The 15,276-nt window shown below is 36.4% G+C and overlaps 2 protein-coding genes across 2 annotated transcripts; both read left to right on the top strand.

Annotated features, from left to right (window-relative positions):
• The first annotated feature begins 384 nt into the window (after positions 1–384).
• On the top strand, positions 385–1,213 carry LOC147294265 (Glutaredoxin family protein). Its single transcript, XM_086230842.1, has one exon. It carries the CDS (start codon positions 634–636, stop codon positions 940–942), a length of 309 nt encoding a protein of 102 aa, XP_086086968.1. The 5' UTR covers positions 385–633; the 3' UTR covers positions 943–1,213.
• Positions 1,214–6,777: 5,564 nt separating this feature from the next.
• On the top strand, positions 6,778–13,549 carry LOC147294264 (Protein kinase superfamily protein). Its single transcript, XM_086233236.1, has 5 exons — positions 6,778–7,204; positions 8,133–8,336; positions 8,576–8,761; positions 11,769–12,160; positions 12,310–13,549. The coding sequence occupies exons 1-5, from the start codon at positions 7,075–7,077 to the stop codon at positions 12,925–12,927; spliced, it is 1,530 nt and encodes a 509-aa protein (XP_086089362.1). The 5' UTR covers positions 6,778–7,074; the 3' UTR covers positions 12,928–13,549.
• The last annotated feature ends 1,727 nt before the right edge of the window (positions 13,550–15,276 follow it).

Below are 15,276 nucleotides of genomic sequence, written 5' to 3'. Positions count from 1 at the left end.
CCCTCACAGTGTAAAAGAGGGGCATTTTCGTCCACACAAATAAAGCTAATGCACGTACCCTACATTAATATGTTATTGGTAACATTTTTCAATGCCTCTTATAATCCACTTTCGGCCACGTTTGGCTTATCTCTATGGTAGCTTAGATTCTTGGCCCAACTAGCTAGCTAAGGTAAATAAGGGATACATATTAGTAAGCCACACAAGTCACTTTCACATCAAGGGTAGTTTGGGCATCAATCCAAATATCTAAAGGAACCTTCCGCTTTCCATTTCCTTTTCTCCATTAGATTAAGCTATGCTTATAATATGCAGAAGTTCCCATATGGCTTGCCTATATATACATCCTCACAAGCCATCCAAATCAAAACCCACCAAGCTACTACTACTAAGTTACTAATACAAACTTCATAGCCTACATTTGCTTGCTCCATTTCCCACAATTTTCCCTCACTTTCCCATCTAATTTCTTGGCTTCCAAACAATTTAAAACCTCATTTACTCATTACGCCCTAATCCCATCTCAACCATATATCTTTGACAACTACATTTTACTTGGCCATTACATTACACTTTTTGGGTACATTTTAATTTCTTGCTAGCTTGCTATTTGGGATTAATTAGCGTTTTGAAATGGATCGCGTAACAAAATTGGCATCACAAAAGGCAGTGGTTATCTTCAGCAAGAGCTCGTGCTGCATGTCCCATGCAATCAAGAGACTGTTCTACGAACAAGGGGTAAGCCCTGCCATCTACGAGCTCGATGAGGAGTCGAGGGGGAAGGAGATGGAGTGGGCTTTGATGAGGCTGGGCTGCCAGCCCTCGGTGCCGGCGGTCTTCATTGGCGGCAAGTTTGTGGGCTCAGCCAACACAGTCATGACCCTCCATCTTAATGGCTCGCTAAAGAAGTTGCTAAAAGATGCAGGAGCCTTATGGCTTTAGCAACAGTAACTATGGAGCCTAATAGTACTATATATAATATATGATCAGTCTCGAATAATTAAGGTTAATTATTAACTGATCATGAGTTGTATTTTCCTTTTAATTTTCTCTTGCATCCAGCGGCTTAATTAAGTACATTGTAAGAAAAGTAAGATATAGAGCTTAGCACACCATGCAATTTCAAGTGGTTATAGCTTGTAACTCTACATCACGTACTTTTGAGTGTACACTTAACACTTCTTAATTAATTATTGAACTGTAGTACTATATATATAGTCATGAGCTTTTTATTTCACTGAAAAAGTGAGTACATGTTATCTTATACTTTCTTGATATAAGAAATGCATTAATATGTATTTACTGATCAATCACATTGCTAATCACATCTTTCGTAAAAATGATCGAAATTATTCTCACTCGTGTATAAATGTGCCATCCAAATGAGATGTAAGTAGTGAATGAATGTGTTACAATTACAAATACACACTATATATTGCTCAATCTGTGTCATAGTTTTGAAGTTGCGCGCATATGCACATTAAATCAAATGAGCCAAATTAACTAAGAAATCAAATAAATGGAAATTAAACAAAGAGCATGATTGGCAGCGAGTACATAATATATAGGATGCTTAATTTTTGAGTGAAACATGTTAGTGCTTGCCGTGTAAGGCTATCATGGAATGAGATATTGGATAGGCCAGGGCTGAAGATTCTGAGGTGGAGGTTTGGGTAAATGTGCGTGACGTAGCACCCTTATAAATTTGCCTTTCGAATAAACTCTGAAATTCTGCAACAATTACGTGGTGGAGGTGGTGGTGGTGGTGCATATATGCATATATACCTGCCTAATTATCAATGTTCCATTCATTTTACAATATAATGTCTTGTCAATCAAAATGAATAATATTCTTTCGCTGATGCATACATGTACGTCTAAATTAATTAAAAAAGGATCAATAATGATTTTAATGGAGCTAGCTATATACACATATATTCTTGTTAGTGTTATGTTCCATCACGCATGCCCCTTTCGATGCTTGTGGGGTTCATCCGGACAGCCTCAAAGTTTAAATAAAACATCTGCAGAGAGATTAAATCGATGATCCGTACACATTCCAATTACACCTCATCATCATTTGGTATTCTTATATACAGAATCCATGAAGTTAACTGTCACTAACCAAAGTGATTCTTTGCATTATCATCTCCTCTTACGTGGAGGCATATATAATTGATTAGTTATTACCAAATATATATCAACTTTTCCCAAACATAAAACCCACCTATGTAAATAGGTCTTAACCTCATCCAAAGGCGGAGCTATGATATAAAACTTAGGTGTTATAGGATATGACTAGGGTAAGGGGATAAATGAGAAAAGAGAAGTGGGTTGATGGAGGATGGAGTGGACTGGCCGTGGGGGCTAGCCAGTTAGGGCAGGCTGAAGATGATAGCTAGCTAGTTAGGGTGGATTGAGATCTATTAGGCTCTAAAATCTATTCAATAAAAAAAATTTAAGGATTAACCTGAAGTTGAGTCCAAATCAATATATCAATCACTGGCTTCGTCATTTGAAACTTTCATATATGTGGTCAGTATATATGTACATGTAAAATTAGTCTTGCTTATAGTGGAGCTCTTTGTATAATGTCCTTTACTTATAAAAAAATTAGCCAAAAAGAGGTCGAAATATAAATGTACACCTAATAAATTTGGAAATTAATAATATGTCCTTTATATGCTCCCAAATCTCCTTACTAATTCCAATTAGAAGTGCAAAGTTATTAGATAAGCATTTTATGAGAGCGAATTAAGTTGTATATATATATAAAATGGTTGTATACAAGAATTGTCTAATTACTAACCCTAAATTAAGGCTAGGGAATTGAACTATATATGATCAAGTATTCAAGTCCTAGCGTGAGCTTCTAAGGCTAGATGCAATATCTAAGTAGATGTTTTGCCTATGCCTACGTCCCCCAGCCAATATATTCCAAGATGGAACAAAAAAGATGATATATCTTTATTATGTGGCACTTGTATTCTCCCATTTCCGAAAAGCTAGATAGGTAATATATTCACCTTGTCTATATTGTGTGTCGGAATTGATTCCATGCTATCTTATAATATATACATGAACATATATGGCTTAGCAATCACCAAGCATGAGAAAAAGACAACAAAATGGAATTAAGTGTACGTTCATTTTAATTTCAAATTTAAAATGTGAAAAACTGTATATATATATATATATATGCAAGCTCAACAACGACACTGTACAGTCTGTACCTTTTGGGCATGCAATTTTTGAAAGGGATTTGGGATTATAGTGAATTACGGGTTTAGGAATTGAGAATTTGAGATCATATTTGAAAGTGGGAGACTATTCAGACCACTCAAAAGGACTGAGTTGACCACTCTCTCATTTTTTTGGCCCCTTTTTTCCTATTTTGCCCTTGAATTAAAAAAAAAAACTCATTTTTTCAAATTTGGCCGGTCATCCATCCCACCGCCGATGCGACCCCACCCTTCCCTATCGCCGGTTGACGCCACCCCTCCCTATCGCAGGGGCGACCCCACCCACCCCCGATCTCCCTTCTCTCTCTCTTCCCTCTCTCTGCCTCCCTCCCTCATCGGACCACCATGGGTGGCCGGCGCGACCCTATAGACCTCCATGGTGGTCCCGTGAGGGAGGGAGGCAGAGAGAGGGAAGAGAGAGGGAGGAAGGCAGAGAGAGAGAAGAGAGAGGGAGAAGGGAGATTAGCGGTGGGTGGGGTCGCACTGACGATGAGGAGGGGTGGGGTCGACCGGCGGTAGTGAGGGGTAGGGTCGAGCCGGCGGTGGGGAGGGTGGCCGGCCAAATCTGAAACAATGATTTTTTTTATTTTTTATTTTATAAATTCAGGGGCAAAATAGAAAAAAAAAAAAAATAGGCAAAAAAATGAGAGGGTGGTCAACTCAATTCTTTTGAGTGGTCTGAATAGTCCCCCCCTATTGAAAAGGTATGCAAAATGCATACACATGCATGTAGCTCCTTGGTAAAGGCCGCTCATATATAAGCCCACTTGTTTGTGCGATGGCCCAATTGTCTTACATAGTTCACCTTGGCCCAATCGTTAAGGGGAGGGCCCCTTATAGTCGACCCTCACCCCGGCCACCTTTCTAAACCATCTCCATTCCACCATTTACCCATTGTCTTCCTATTTACTTTTATAACTCTCTCTTCAGGTAAACTGTAACATTAACATTTAACACTCATCACTATAATTTAGCTTTACCAGCAAAATAAGCTAGAATGCAACCATGCATTTCATTAAGGCAAATTAATTTGATCAGACACTCATCCTGCTTTTTACATCGATTCAGAATTCAAGGCATAATAAAAAACTTGAAAAAGTTTGATATGGTAGAAAGCAAAAGAGGATTATAAAGATGATTAGCAAGATCATTTCCTACTGTGGCCGCGAACTAGTTTTTGAAAAGACATAAATTCTCTAAGTCCCAACTTGGAATGATCCAAAATCTTACACAACTATATCAAAGATTTGTCATTTGTCAATGTACAATTAATAGAGTGGCTCATATAAACCATGGAAGTTTATGTTGACCAACGGATCAACGTGTACCCGCTATTAAATTTGATTAAAATTAATATTTTCTGTAATTTAACTATTTAGATTTCTAACACATGGTAGGAGTATGGCCAGTAAACCCATCTATATATGTTTTATATGAAAATGTCTTAATATTATTGATAATAAATTACTCAATTTATATATCGTAGATTATTGTCACTTATTCGATAAAAAGTTATGTTTGCCAACAATATTGTTCAAAGAATAGAGAAGATTCCAATCTCATCCTCTTTTGTACCCACTTAGTGTAGATTTTCCCTAGGCTAACAAATTTACCACATCAAGTATCTAATAAAGCTATGCAAATGCTTTCAAAGACTTGCATTTATAGGTATAAATGACGGGGAAACCTATATAATATGACTGTGCATGGTGACTTTTTATTAATTGTGCAATTGATCGATATCATCCACTATATATTTCTTCTGTTTGCACCCAATTTAAGAATTTCGTTGTTTTCCATAAAGAATTAGCATGGACTTTTTTTTTTTTTTTTCTTATTTGTATAAAAGAGATCTAAACCTCTAAAAAATAGGAAAAGAGTCGAACTCTAACTTCTTTTTTTTTGGCCAATTGAGTCGGATTCTAACTTTAAATATATATGATAATATGAAGTCTGTTTGGTACGTAATACGTTGGACTGCATTGCTCTATACTAAACTGTATTACATTTTAGTATACTATTTGGGTTGTGTTGAAAGGCAATGATTCAATAATGTTTTTTTGGCATTAACACACTGTGGTTGGATATGTTGGGTGGTCAACTGCATTTTCTTTCCTCTTTATTACTGGACATTAGCACATGCTTTGGTGTGTCCTTGCTAAGGTTGAAGGGCGTCACAGCCTCTCAACCCTAGGTAGTAGCAATAGACTAAGCTTTTAAGTCACTCTGTTTGCCTATGGGGTGCATACATAAATAAATTGGGTGGGTAATCCATCTAAGGTGATGAGGTAATCTAGAAGCCTAAACCACACATTGACACATAATCCTCAAGGGGTACAGATGATCTAAGTAGTCATATTCCAAAGAGTGGCCATTCTCTAGCTCCTAAGATAGTGGTTAGACCAATTTTTTTCTTTTCTAGATAAAACCATGTAATTAATGTCATGGTAAAGATAATTAATTTTATGGCAAACAAATGAAACTCCAGCTCCTAAGAAGATAGTCAAAAGTCTAAAAGGAAACACAAAGTTTAACTCAAATAATATAAGGCATAATTTCTATTTACTCAGTTACAAAATTTAGAAGTAAGCATATTTTTTCGAGAGACTTAGATCATGACTTATTTATGATCTCATAATTTTCTTCTCTTTTCAAATCTTTTACTAATCTTGATTTTTTGGGATTGGATTTTTGTTGTTTTTACTGATAAATGAAGCCTACAAAGTACAAATTATGGTTGTTGCTTTATTTGGCTAGAGGAAAAAAGACAATGGCCAAAAAAAAAAGACTAGATAAAAAAATTAAAGAAAAGACAAACCCAGATGATGCCACTTGTATAAAATGGTATTGGGCTTTCAGAAGGTCTAGAACATGGGCTTGGGCTCACCTTAACATGGTTTTGCCAATAAAATATCATTTTCTGAAAAAAAAAATATAATAACAATTTCGTTGTTTTATTAGTTTTTTTAATTTGTCTGAAGTCCACTGCAGCTCTGAGCTCTCCCCATAAGGTTGGATCAAGCACCATGACGTCACACCTTTTAGAGGTCAGTCCACCACCACTCACTCAAATCCAACGGCTCACAACCCAACACCACACGCAATAAAATAATCCCTGCCGCACCCAATCATCACCTCTCACTTCCTTACAACAACAAAGTCTCAATGTAGTTTTAAGACATGTGTTAAGAATGTACATCACAAGTTGTGTGGAAGGAGCACATCCCCTTGGAGGGTGGGTCCCACTTTTCCCCGACCGTGATGATGATTATTAATCTCAGTATTACCGTCCTCGGCCTTGTAAATTTTGACATTTCCCAGGGGTAAAAAGGTTAAAAAAGCAAAACCAAAAAGTATTTCCCTTTTTTTCTTGTTAGTGGCATCTTCTTACGTATCGTATTTAGCTCTTAATGACGAAACTATTAATTTTAATTTCGAGGTTAATAGTTAATACAACCCAAGACTTGTATTATTATATATTTGTTTTCTTTTTTTAACTTAAATTTATTATTTTTTGGGGGGTCCTTTCTTTTTTTTCTTTACCTTCTCTTACACCACACCACATCAGTTTTTCTTCGATTTGTTGATCTGCTTCTCAGACATGTTGGCCTCGATCTTTGTCTTAAATGGCCACTGGGGATCCTAGAGAGAGAGAGACAAAGAGTGAGTTTTGAATTTTGATTGGGAATTCTGAGATGGGGTTGTGTGAGAAGAAGGTAGGTGATGACTGATGATGATGAGTGATTGCTAAAAGTTTTGAGCTTTGTGTTTGTATGAACTGGTCTTTGTTGTGGGGCTTTGTTGGGTGGCTTTGATTTGCTTGGACTTTGATATGGGTGGGTGCTTTCCTTGTTTTGGATCATCCAACAAAGAGGGTAGTGGTGTAAAGGAAGTGACCAAGAAGGACTCAGTTAAAGAAGGCTCAGCTGCTCAGTCTCACCATGTCAGCAGAGTTAGCTCAGGTGAATTCTTTTGTTTCCAATTTTTTTGAGAATTATTTCTGGGTTTTCTTGGTTTTTGGTTAGTCTGATTACGGGTGTCCTATGGTTGTGCTGAATTTTGTATTTTCTTGGTGTTATTTGATGTATTCTGATGATGGGTTTCTGGTTGAATTTCATATTACTTTGATCTGTTGCATCTGTGGTTGTTGTTGGGGTGCTTTTGGTTGGTTTGCTATTTGGGGTTTTCATGCTTCTCCGTTAGAGTAATTCCTTGTTTGTAGATTTTCTTCTTTTTCGTGTTGTTTGGATTTTAACTTGATGGAGTTGCAAATGGATCATCCTGGAGATCTGCAATTAATTCCTGAAGTTTCAAGCTTCTTGCTTTCTTCTGATGAAGTTTTCTGTTCATCCTTTAATTGCCAAATGTGAGAGATAGAGATTCTAGTAAGTGAAATTCAGGTGAAAGCTTTTATGGTACAGTCAAATATTAAAATAATAAACATTTTCTTTTCAGATGCTGTGTACCTCTGTATATAATTTAGAATGCGCTATTAGTTGAAATGTTTAAGCTTTAAATTAGCATGGTCATTGGAGTGAGTGATATTATGGCAATTTCTGTGTACGACACAGTACTGGTTTGGATTACTTGTCCAGCATAGGACATCCTACAAATGGTGTGTTATATTATATTATGGTAGACATATTTGGGTGATTTACCTTTTTGGTGATTTGAATTTAAAGTGTTGCTTGTATATTCACATTGGAAAAATATTAAGCCACTTCAGCCGTTACTATCTTTTTTCCCTAAATGGCCGTTGCACCACTGAATATTTTCTATAACTTTTGGAAGATGTTCACTATGGCTATGTATTTCAGTTTCATTGTTAATAAAATGTCTTTTTAACTTCTTTGTGCCCCTGTTTTGCATCTAATTCAATAACTTTTGCAGACAAACCAAAATCACGGAGTGGTTCTGATCCTAAGAAGGAACCACCTATTCCAAAAGATGGACCTACGGCACATATTGCTGCACAAACATTTACTTTTCGGGAGCTCGCAGCTGCAACAAAGAATTTTAGGCAAGAATGCTTATTGGGTGAAGGTGGTTTTGGACGTGTCTACAAAGGTCGCTTGGAGAGCACAGGACAGGTAGGTTGGTTTCTTGAAAATTAAAGTGAGAAACATCTGTACCACATCAAAGCATGTTTAAGTGTTCCTCTGATGCATTTATACTATCTGTAAGATTTAGGATCTTATTCAGCATATTATGCATTGTTCTACATTTTTCTTTTCCAAATATGATCTGCAGAATTGAATTGTAACATCAGTTGTCGAGTCCTCATCTAGTGCATGATGGGTCTCTGTCCTTTGGCATTATTTGTTTCCAGGTAGTTGCTGTGAAACAACTTGACCGGAATGGCCTGCAAGGAAATCGAGAATTTCTGGTGGAGGTTCTTATGCTTAGCCTTCTGCACCACCCAAACCTTGTCAACTTGATTGGCTATTGTGCAGATGGGGATCAACGCCTCCTTGTTTATGAGTTTATGCCTTTGGGATCCTTGGAGGATCATTTACACGGTCAGATTGAATTTCTTTTACTCCCATAATAAAAGATAAAGACTCTTACTTAGAATTAGTGGCGATACCATCTTTTACAATGTACATATTAAATTATATATTTTGGATAACTTGTTCTTTGCCTTTGAAAGTCCTGGAATGTTAGTTTCCTTTAAGTGATCTTATGATTTTGCAATAAGCCTTTTGGGTTTGCTGTTATGCCAGCTTTTCTTACATTAATCATGGATTCAGCCAAAGCTTAGTGCTTAGTAGTGAAAAGTGAAAACCTCAAGTCTTGTTTCAATTGAAACATATGCAGCATGTATGTATACCACTGGCGGAGCCACAGCAGGCCCAAGGGGGGCATGTGCCCCCTCTCACCCTTTTATTTTGGGTTTTATCTTTCTTTCATTCATTCAAATGATAAAGAAAATTAAAACAGATCATTTCCCTGTTTGTTTTTTCTTTCTATCCATCTCTTACTCATGTTAATTCTTTCAAAAATATCTCTACCTTACTCTGGATTTTGGTGACACATTCTTCTTCCCTTTGATTAATTTTTGCTTATGTAACAAGTTTAAAGGAATATAGAAGAGACCGAAAAACTTTTGTAGCAATATAAAAACTAGCTTAAATTGTCAAAAAAAAAAAAGTCTCTAAGTGCCCCCCTTGTTAAAGTTTTCTGGTTCTGCCATACTCTCTGTGTTATGAGTGCTTGCATGCCTGTGTATGTTTTGTGTGTGGTGTGTGTCTGTTTATGGCTTACTTAAAAATATAAGTGCTATTGTGGCCTATGAATTGAGTTATTTTAGGGGGCTTGCAGTAAAAAATACTAATTAATGACATTAGTGATGTAATGTTGCATTATTCATAGATAAATGGATGTAAAGCATTATCTAGGAGTTCTTAACATGGTTATCTGAGCACCAAAGCTTTAAGGTATATAATATCTAGAAGTTCTATCAAATGAGTTGGGATTATGTCAATAGGTTAGCATCATTGAAGTTGATGCAAATGCTGATGTTGGTTAATACATAGGATTAGTGATATAGAGTTAATGGTTTTTAGCTTCAGCCAAGCTACAAGAAGAATCATGACATAATGCACTATTGAGTTGATAGTGCCTGCCTACCATTCTAACCGTATAATCCTTTATACTTGGAATTTTAGTGCACACTCAATTGCTATTATAATCCCCGGGTCTACATGCTGCGTGAGTTGATCCTTCTTGTTTGAAGTGTTAGTGTTGTCATACAGTGTTTTTTCACAACTTTGTTATGTTTTTCATAGTGAGATTGGATATAAGAAAACGTTATTGAGGAATTGGAATCACAAAAACCAGTGATAAACTGTAATTGTTGGAGATACATGAAAATGTCTCACTATTACGATATTACCTATGATTTCTGCATAGTTCTTATTTTGGGTTCAATACATTGATGGGACATTCTGGGTTCCTTTTTCTAGTTCTAGGCTTGGTTTTTTCTAGCCAAAGTTCCAAATTTCATTTTTTCATATTTGTAAATCCATATATTAGATTGGAGATGCTAGTAGCCTAAGAAAGGTAGCACTTGAGTGTACATGGGACAATGGTCCTAAGTGCTGCCTAAATGTACATGGGATATGTACACAAGGCTTATATGTAAGGCTGACATGGTAGTGATGTCGATTCCAATTTCGAGGAATCTGTTAATCTGGCTACCACTTTATCACAGAAGAAAGAAGGGGAATCATTGGTTTATATTTACCGGATGACGCCAGATATGTCTTATGTTACTGAATTTTGGTTAGTGAATGATAAATATACAAAATTAATGAAGCCAAAATGAGGGCAATAAGATAAATGAATAGAAATAAAAAAATAGATGACTATAATTGTATGCTTTTCTAATAAGTGCAACTGTCCAAGGTGATCCTGTCAAAGTTCCAGTCAAGGGAAATTTGTCTAAAATGGTTCTCTCATGACATGAGAGAGAGGGGTTGGGAGAAAACAGGTTTAAAAGGTATGAAGAGGTGATTGTATTCAAGTTCAAGGCATCAAAAGGACAAAAACTAAAATAGCATACGAGCAGAAAAATAAAAAGGCATATAACCTAGGTTTTAGTGTGAGAAAAGGGCACTTAATGAAGCTAAGTGGCGAAAGGGTATCAAAAGGACAAAAACTAAAATAGCATAGGAGCAGAAAAATAAAAAGGCATATAACCTAGGTTTAAGCGTGAGAAAAGGGCACTTAATGAAGCTAAGTGGCGAAAGGGTATAGTCAACCTCGAGTTTTCAGAATCTAGACTTTAACTTCAAATTATTAATCTCCAAATATGTGAATTGCTTTCCTAATAAGATCTTGTGAGTGTCAACTACCCAGATCTGTGTTCAAGTTTACTAAGGATCTCTAGGACAACTTTCTAAGTACTAACAAGTGAACAGTCACATATTGCTCTGAAAGAAATAATATATAAACCAGAAAATTTTAAAACTAGACAATTAAATAATATATTAAAGGGAATTATCTAGATGAGTAATTTGATGGTTACTGGCCTTTTCTTCAAACATGATGATTCCTTTTTCCATATCTAGCATTCAAAAGAGAGAGTATGAGTCACTGATTACATGGAAGAAGGCACTTACATATTCAAGCGTTTCATTTATATATAAAGCACTTCGTCAACATTTGTGTCAGGATTCCCTTGTTTGGTTTCATTGCAAGATCAACTGTTGAATCACCTGTGTCTCATACACACTGCTTGTATTACTAGAAATAGAGGGAAAACTTTGTTCTTGAATCTTGATGTCGTACACTGAACACCTGGAGATCTTAGTCATAATTTACTCAGTTCTGCATATGAAACATTAGTACTGAATAATATTTCGTTTCTAGATCTATTCATTAGTATGTCTTTCATTTCACTTCAGGATTTAGGTTTTGGAAATGCCTAAGATGCCTGATTCTTGGACTTGCAGTATCATTATCTGTATTTTACTTCAGCAACTTATTCTCACCCAGATTGCTTTTCTTATACTCTGGTTTTAGATTTTCCACCGGACAAGGAGCCCCTGGACTGGAATACAAGAATGAAGATTGCAGCTGGTGCAGCTAAGGGGTTGGAATATTTGCATGATAAAGCAAACCCTCCTGTCATATACAGAGACTTGAAATCGTCCAACATCCTCCTTGACGAAGGCTTTCACCCAAAATTATCTGATTTTGGGCTTGCAAAACTTGGTCCTGTTGGTGACAAAACACATGTCTCAACGCGTGTGATGGGGACATATGGTTACTGTGCTCCAGAATATGCTATGACTGGCCAACTCACTCTGAAGTCCGATGTCTACAGTTTTGGAGTTGTCTTCCTCGAACTTATTACAGGACGGAAAGCCATTGATAATACCCGAGGTCCTGGAGAGCATAATCTTGTTGCATGGGTAAGTATTTATTTTTGTCATTTTGACAACTTTTCAGCTGTCAAATATTTCTCTAGTTAACTTTTCGTATTTCTGCGAATTCACTTGAAGCAAGGTTTCTTTTTCTTTCTTGTTTTATCTTTCCATATTGTGGCTCTTCGGTTTTGCAGGCGAGGCCACTTTTCAAGGATCGTAGGAAGTTCCCCAAAATGGCTGATCCATTATTGCAAGGCCGATACCCAATGCGAGGGCTTTACCAAGCTCTTGCGGTTGCAGCCATGTGTTTGCAGGAACAAGCGGCTACAAGGCCTCTAATTGGGGATGTTGTGACTGCTCTCACATACTTAGCCTCCCAAACCTTTGATCCAAATGCAACCAGTGCTCATAGTAACAGAGTTGGTCCATCGACTCCTAGGCACAAGGATGAACGAAGGACCATGGAAGATGGGTTGGATAGCCCAGATGAGCATGGACGTGGTAGGCGGCATGGTTCGCCTTCTACGCATAAAAACTCACCTGATTTCAGAAGGAGAGACTTGAATACCGGTGTAGAATTGGGGAGGATTGAAACTGGCAATGGGTCTGGGAGAAAGTGGGGTTTAGATGGATTAGAGCGGCAAGAGTCTCAGAGAGACAGCCCTGTAAGTGCTGGGAGAGCAAGGGAAACTCCAAGAAACCGGGATCTGGATAGAGAGCGTGCGGTGGCTGAGGCAAAGGTTTGGGGTGAAAATTGGAGAGAAAAGAAGCGAGCAAATGTGATGGGTAGCTTTGATGGTACAAATGAGTAAATGCACCAACATGCCGAGCAAGTTTTTCTATAATCTTCTGAGAAAAAAAGAAAAAAAAAGTGTTGTAAGGTTCTCAGGGTCACTGTGATGAAAGAGAAGAACTTGCCAGAGGCACATCGTACAGTCTTGGTTTCCATGTTCACCAAGGGAATAAGTGTTCTTTCATCCTCCAACTTTGGCTATTGTTTGCTTGTCATATGTCATTCTTGTAGTTGAGTATGGAAACTGAATGCTTGGGTGTTGTGGTAAAGGAAACACAGTAAGAGAAAGGGAGAGATTCGGAGGGAGGGGGGCAGTTTCGTGATTTCGAGGCATTTGCTGGAAGCCTCACAGCGGAATGGTTGTTGTATGCATGCAACATGTTCATCTTTGTATTTAGGTTCTGATGCTCATATTATAGGGGGGAGGGTCAGGACGATGTGTAATTTTTGCCCCATATGTTAGCCTGTATGTGGGGAAATTAGTGGGTTTGGTTTGGATGTTGTTCCCTACATCTTGTACTCATACAATCTCATGTATGGATTTCTGAGTCATGTTTTCGGCCTATACAGAAACGTTTGGTCCAATTATTCTCCATGTAAAATTCTCTCCTATCAAGTTATTTCCAAATGTTTTGATGTCATCATTGTTCAAGTTACCCAAAAAAAGAAAAAGAGAAAGCTATTGCAAAATGTTGGTTTTTATGCTATGTAAAGGCTACATTCATTAATAATTAGTTGTGATTCTGGTGAAGTTCCATACCCTCAAGATGAATCACAAAAACATGTTCCGAATTTCTGAGAACTGATTCAGCACCAATTTATAATTGATATGATTTATCATTATAGAAATTCATAAAATTTCTGTCCTCTTGATGATAGGAATAGTCCCATCTTCCAGACCCAAAAAAAAAAAAAAAAAGATAGTCCTATGTTTAACTTGTTCATATCTGACTATTGTTAACACCATTTATTTCAAACAAGACAGTAATGAATCACATGCAAGTATGCAACATTATTTTCGCCTGGGCCTACCATCCTGCTAAATCATTTGGTACTCCAAATTAAGAGAATTTTTAGACTACTAAACTTTAAAATGGGATTAATAGTTACAATTTTTTTTTTTTTTTTGGCCAAGAATAGTTACAATTTTCTTATATGAGCAAACAAGAGAAACACCGAATATATCACGTGCTGTGCGCGTGTTATGAGGCTACTAAAGAAATGAGTCATGCACTCGTGCCCCATTTGCATGTTGACAGCGTTGGGTTATTGTTGTGGTCCGTTTTCAACTATTTTTGGTTTGTTTACGTGCAAAATTAACTTTTGAAACCTTTGGCGCCAGAGACGAAATGACGAGCAATTAAGGGGTTTTGGTACAAAAATAAGAAAGGTTTGTTGACTTTAGTATCAAATTTCAATAATTTTTTAATTTTTGATATTAAAATTTAATAACATTTTAGATTAGATACTAGTTGAAAAGTCAAACATAATAACATAGTAAATGATATTATAATTTAAAATATTACATCACATGCCACTACAATAAAAAAAATATGGTCAATTACAAATAAATCAATAAAAAAATATTAGGTTTGTGTTTGACCGCTATGCATCAAAATGACTTAGGGTTTAGCTCCCAAGTTTTGGACACCTAAACTCTAAGCCATAAGCTCCAGAACCCTAATTCTAAACCTTAAACTTCATTTATATACTATGCACCTCATTTTTATACTCTACATCACATTTCTATACCATAAATTAAATTAAGGGCAACGTTGTAATTTTATGCTCACAAGTATAATTAGACTAAATTAGTGGTGGAGATGGGAGAATAAAAGCTTGTTTGACAGTGCTTTTAGAAGGCTTAAAAACGCTTTCAAATAGTCAAAAGCGCTTTTACTTATATTTGGCAAAAAAAAATAAGAAGTGTTTTTTAGTTCTAAAAGTACTTGGAAGCACTTCCGAGTGAATCACCTACCAGGTGCTTCTTACGAAGCGCTTTCAAGTATATTAACAAGAAGCACTTGAATTTTTTTAAAAAAAAATCTATGAATTTCTAACAAAAACACTACTGAGCAAAAGCACTTCACACAAAAACACTCCTAAACAAGCCCTTATTTTATTAATTTAACAAATTAAGTTTTTTCTATTTTGTCCTTCATATTAATCATATTATTTTCTTTATGATTCTTGTTATCTAAAGATATTTTTTGCGTTTTTGAAAATTTAACGATAAGGCTTTTTGACTTTATATATATGTTTAAGAGACATCGTGACATCCATTTTGCATTGTATTTTAATGATTTGAACCTTCTATTATTTAACTGAAAAATTATACAAAACACTGAGAGCCTAATGATTTAGTGAC

Source organism: Dryas octopetala, chromosome 2 (assembly GCF_963921425.1).
Source record: "Dryas octopetala chromosome 2, drDryOcto1.1, whole genome shotgun sequence".
In the NCBI taxonomy this organism is placed as follows: domain Eukaryota; kingdom Viridiplantae; phylum Streptophyta; class Magnoliopsida; order Rosales; family Rosaceae; genus Dryas; species Dryas octopetala.
The sequence above is the reverse complement of the archived record's forward strand: the minus strand, read 5'-3'. Positions and strand labels throughout refer to the sequence as shown.

Coding starts and splice junctions, on each gene's coding strand:
- LOC147294265 (XM_086230842.1), top strand. CDS start 634: ATGGATCGCGTAACAAAATTGGCATCACAAAAGGCAGTGGTTATCTTC.
- LOC147294264 (XM_086233236.1), top strand. CDS start 7,075: ATGGGTGGGTGCTTTCCTTGTTTTGGATCATCCAACAAAGAGGGTAGT. Junction 8,337..8,575: donor GGAGAGCACAGGACAGGTAG/GTTGGTTTCTTG, acceptor GTTTCCAGGTAG/TTGCTGTGAAACAACTTGAC. Junction 12,161..12,309: donor AGCATAATCTTGTTGCATGG/GTAAGTATTTAT, acceptor TCGGTTTTGCAG/GCGAGGCCACTTTTCAAGGA.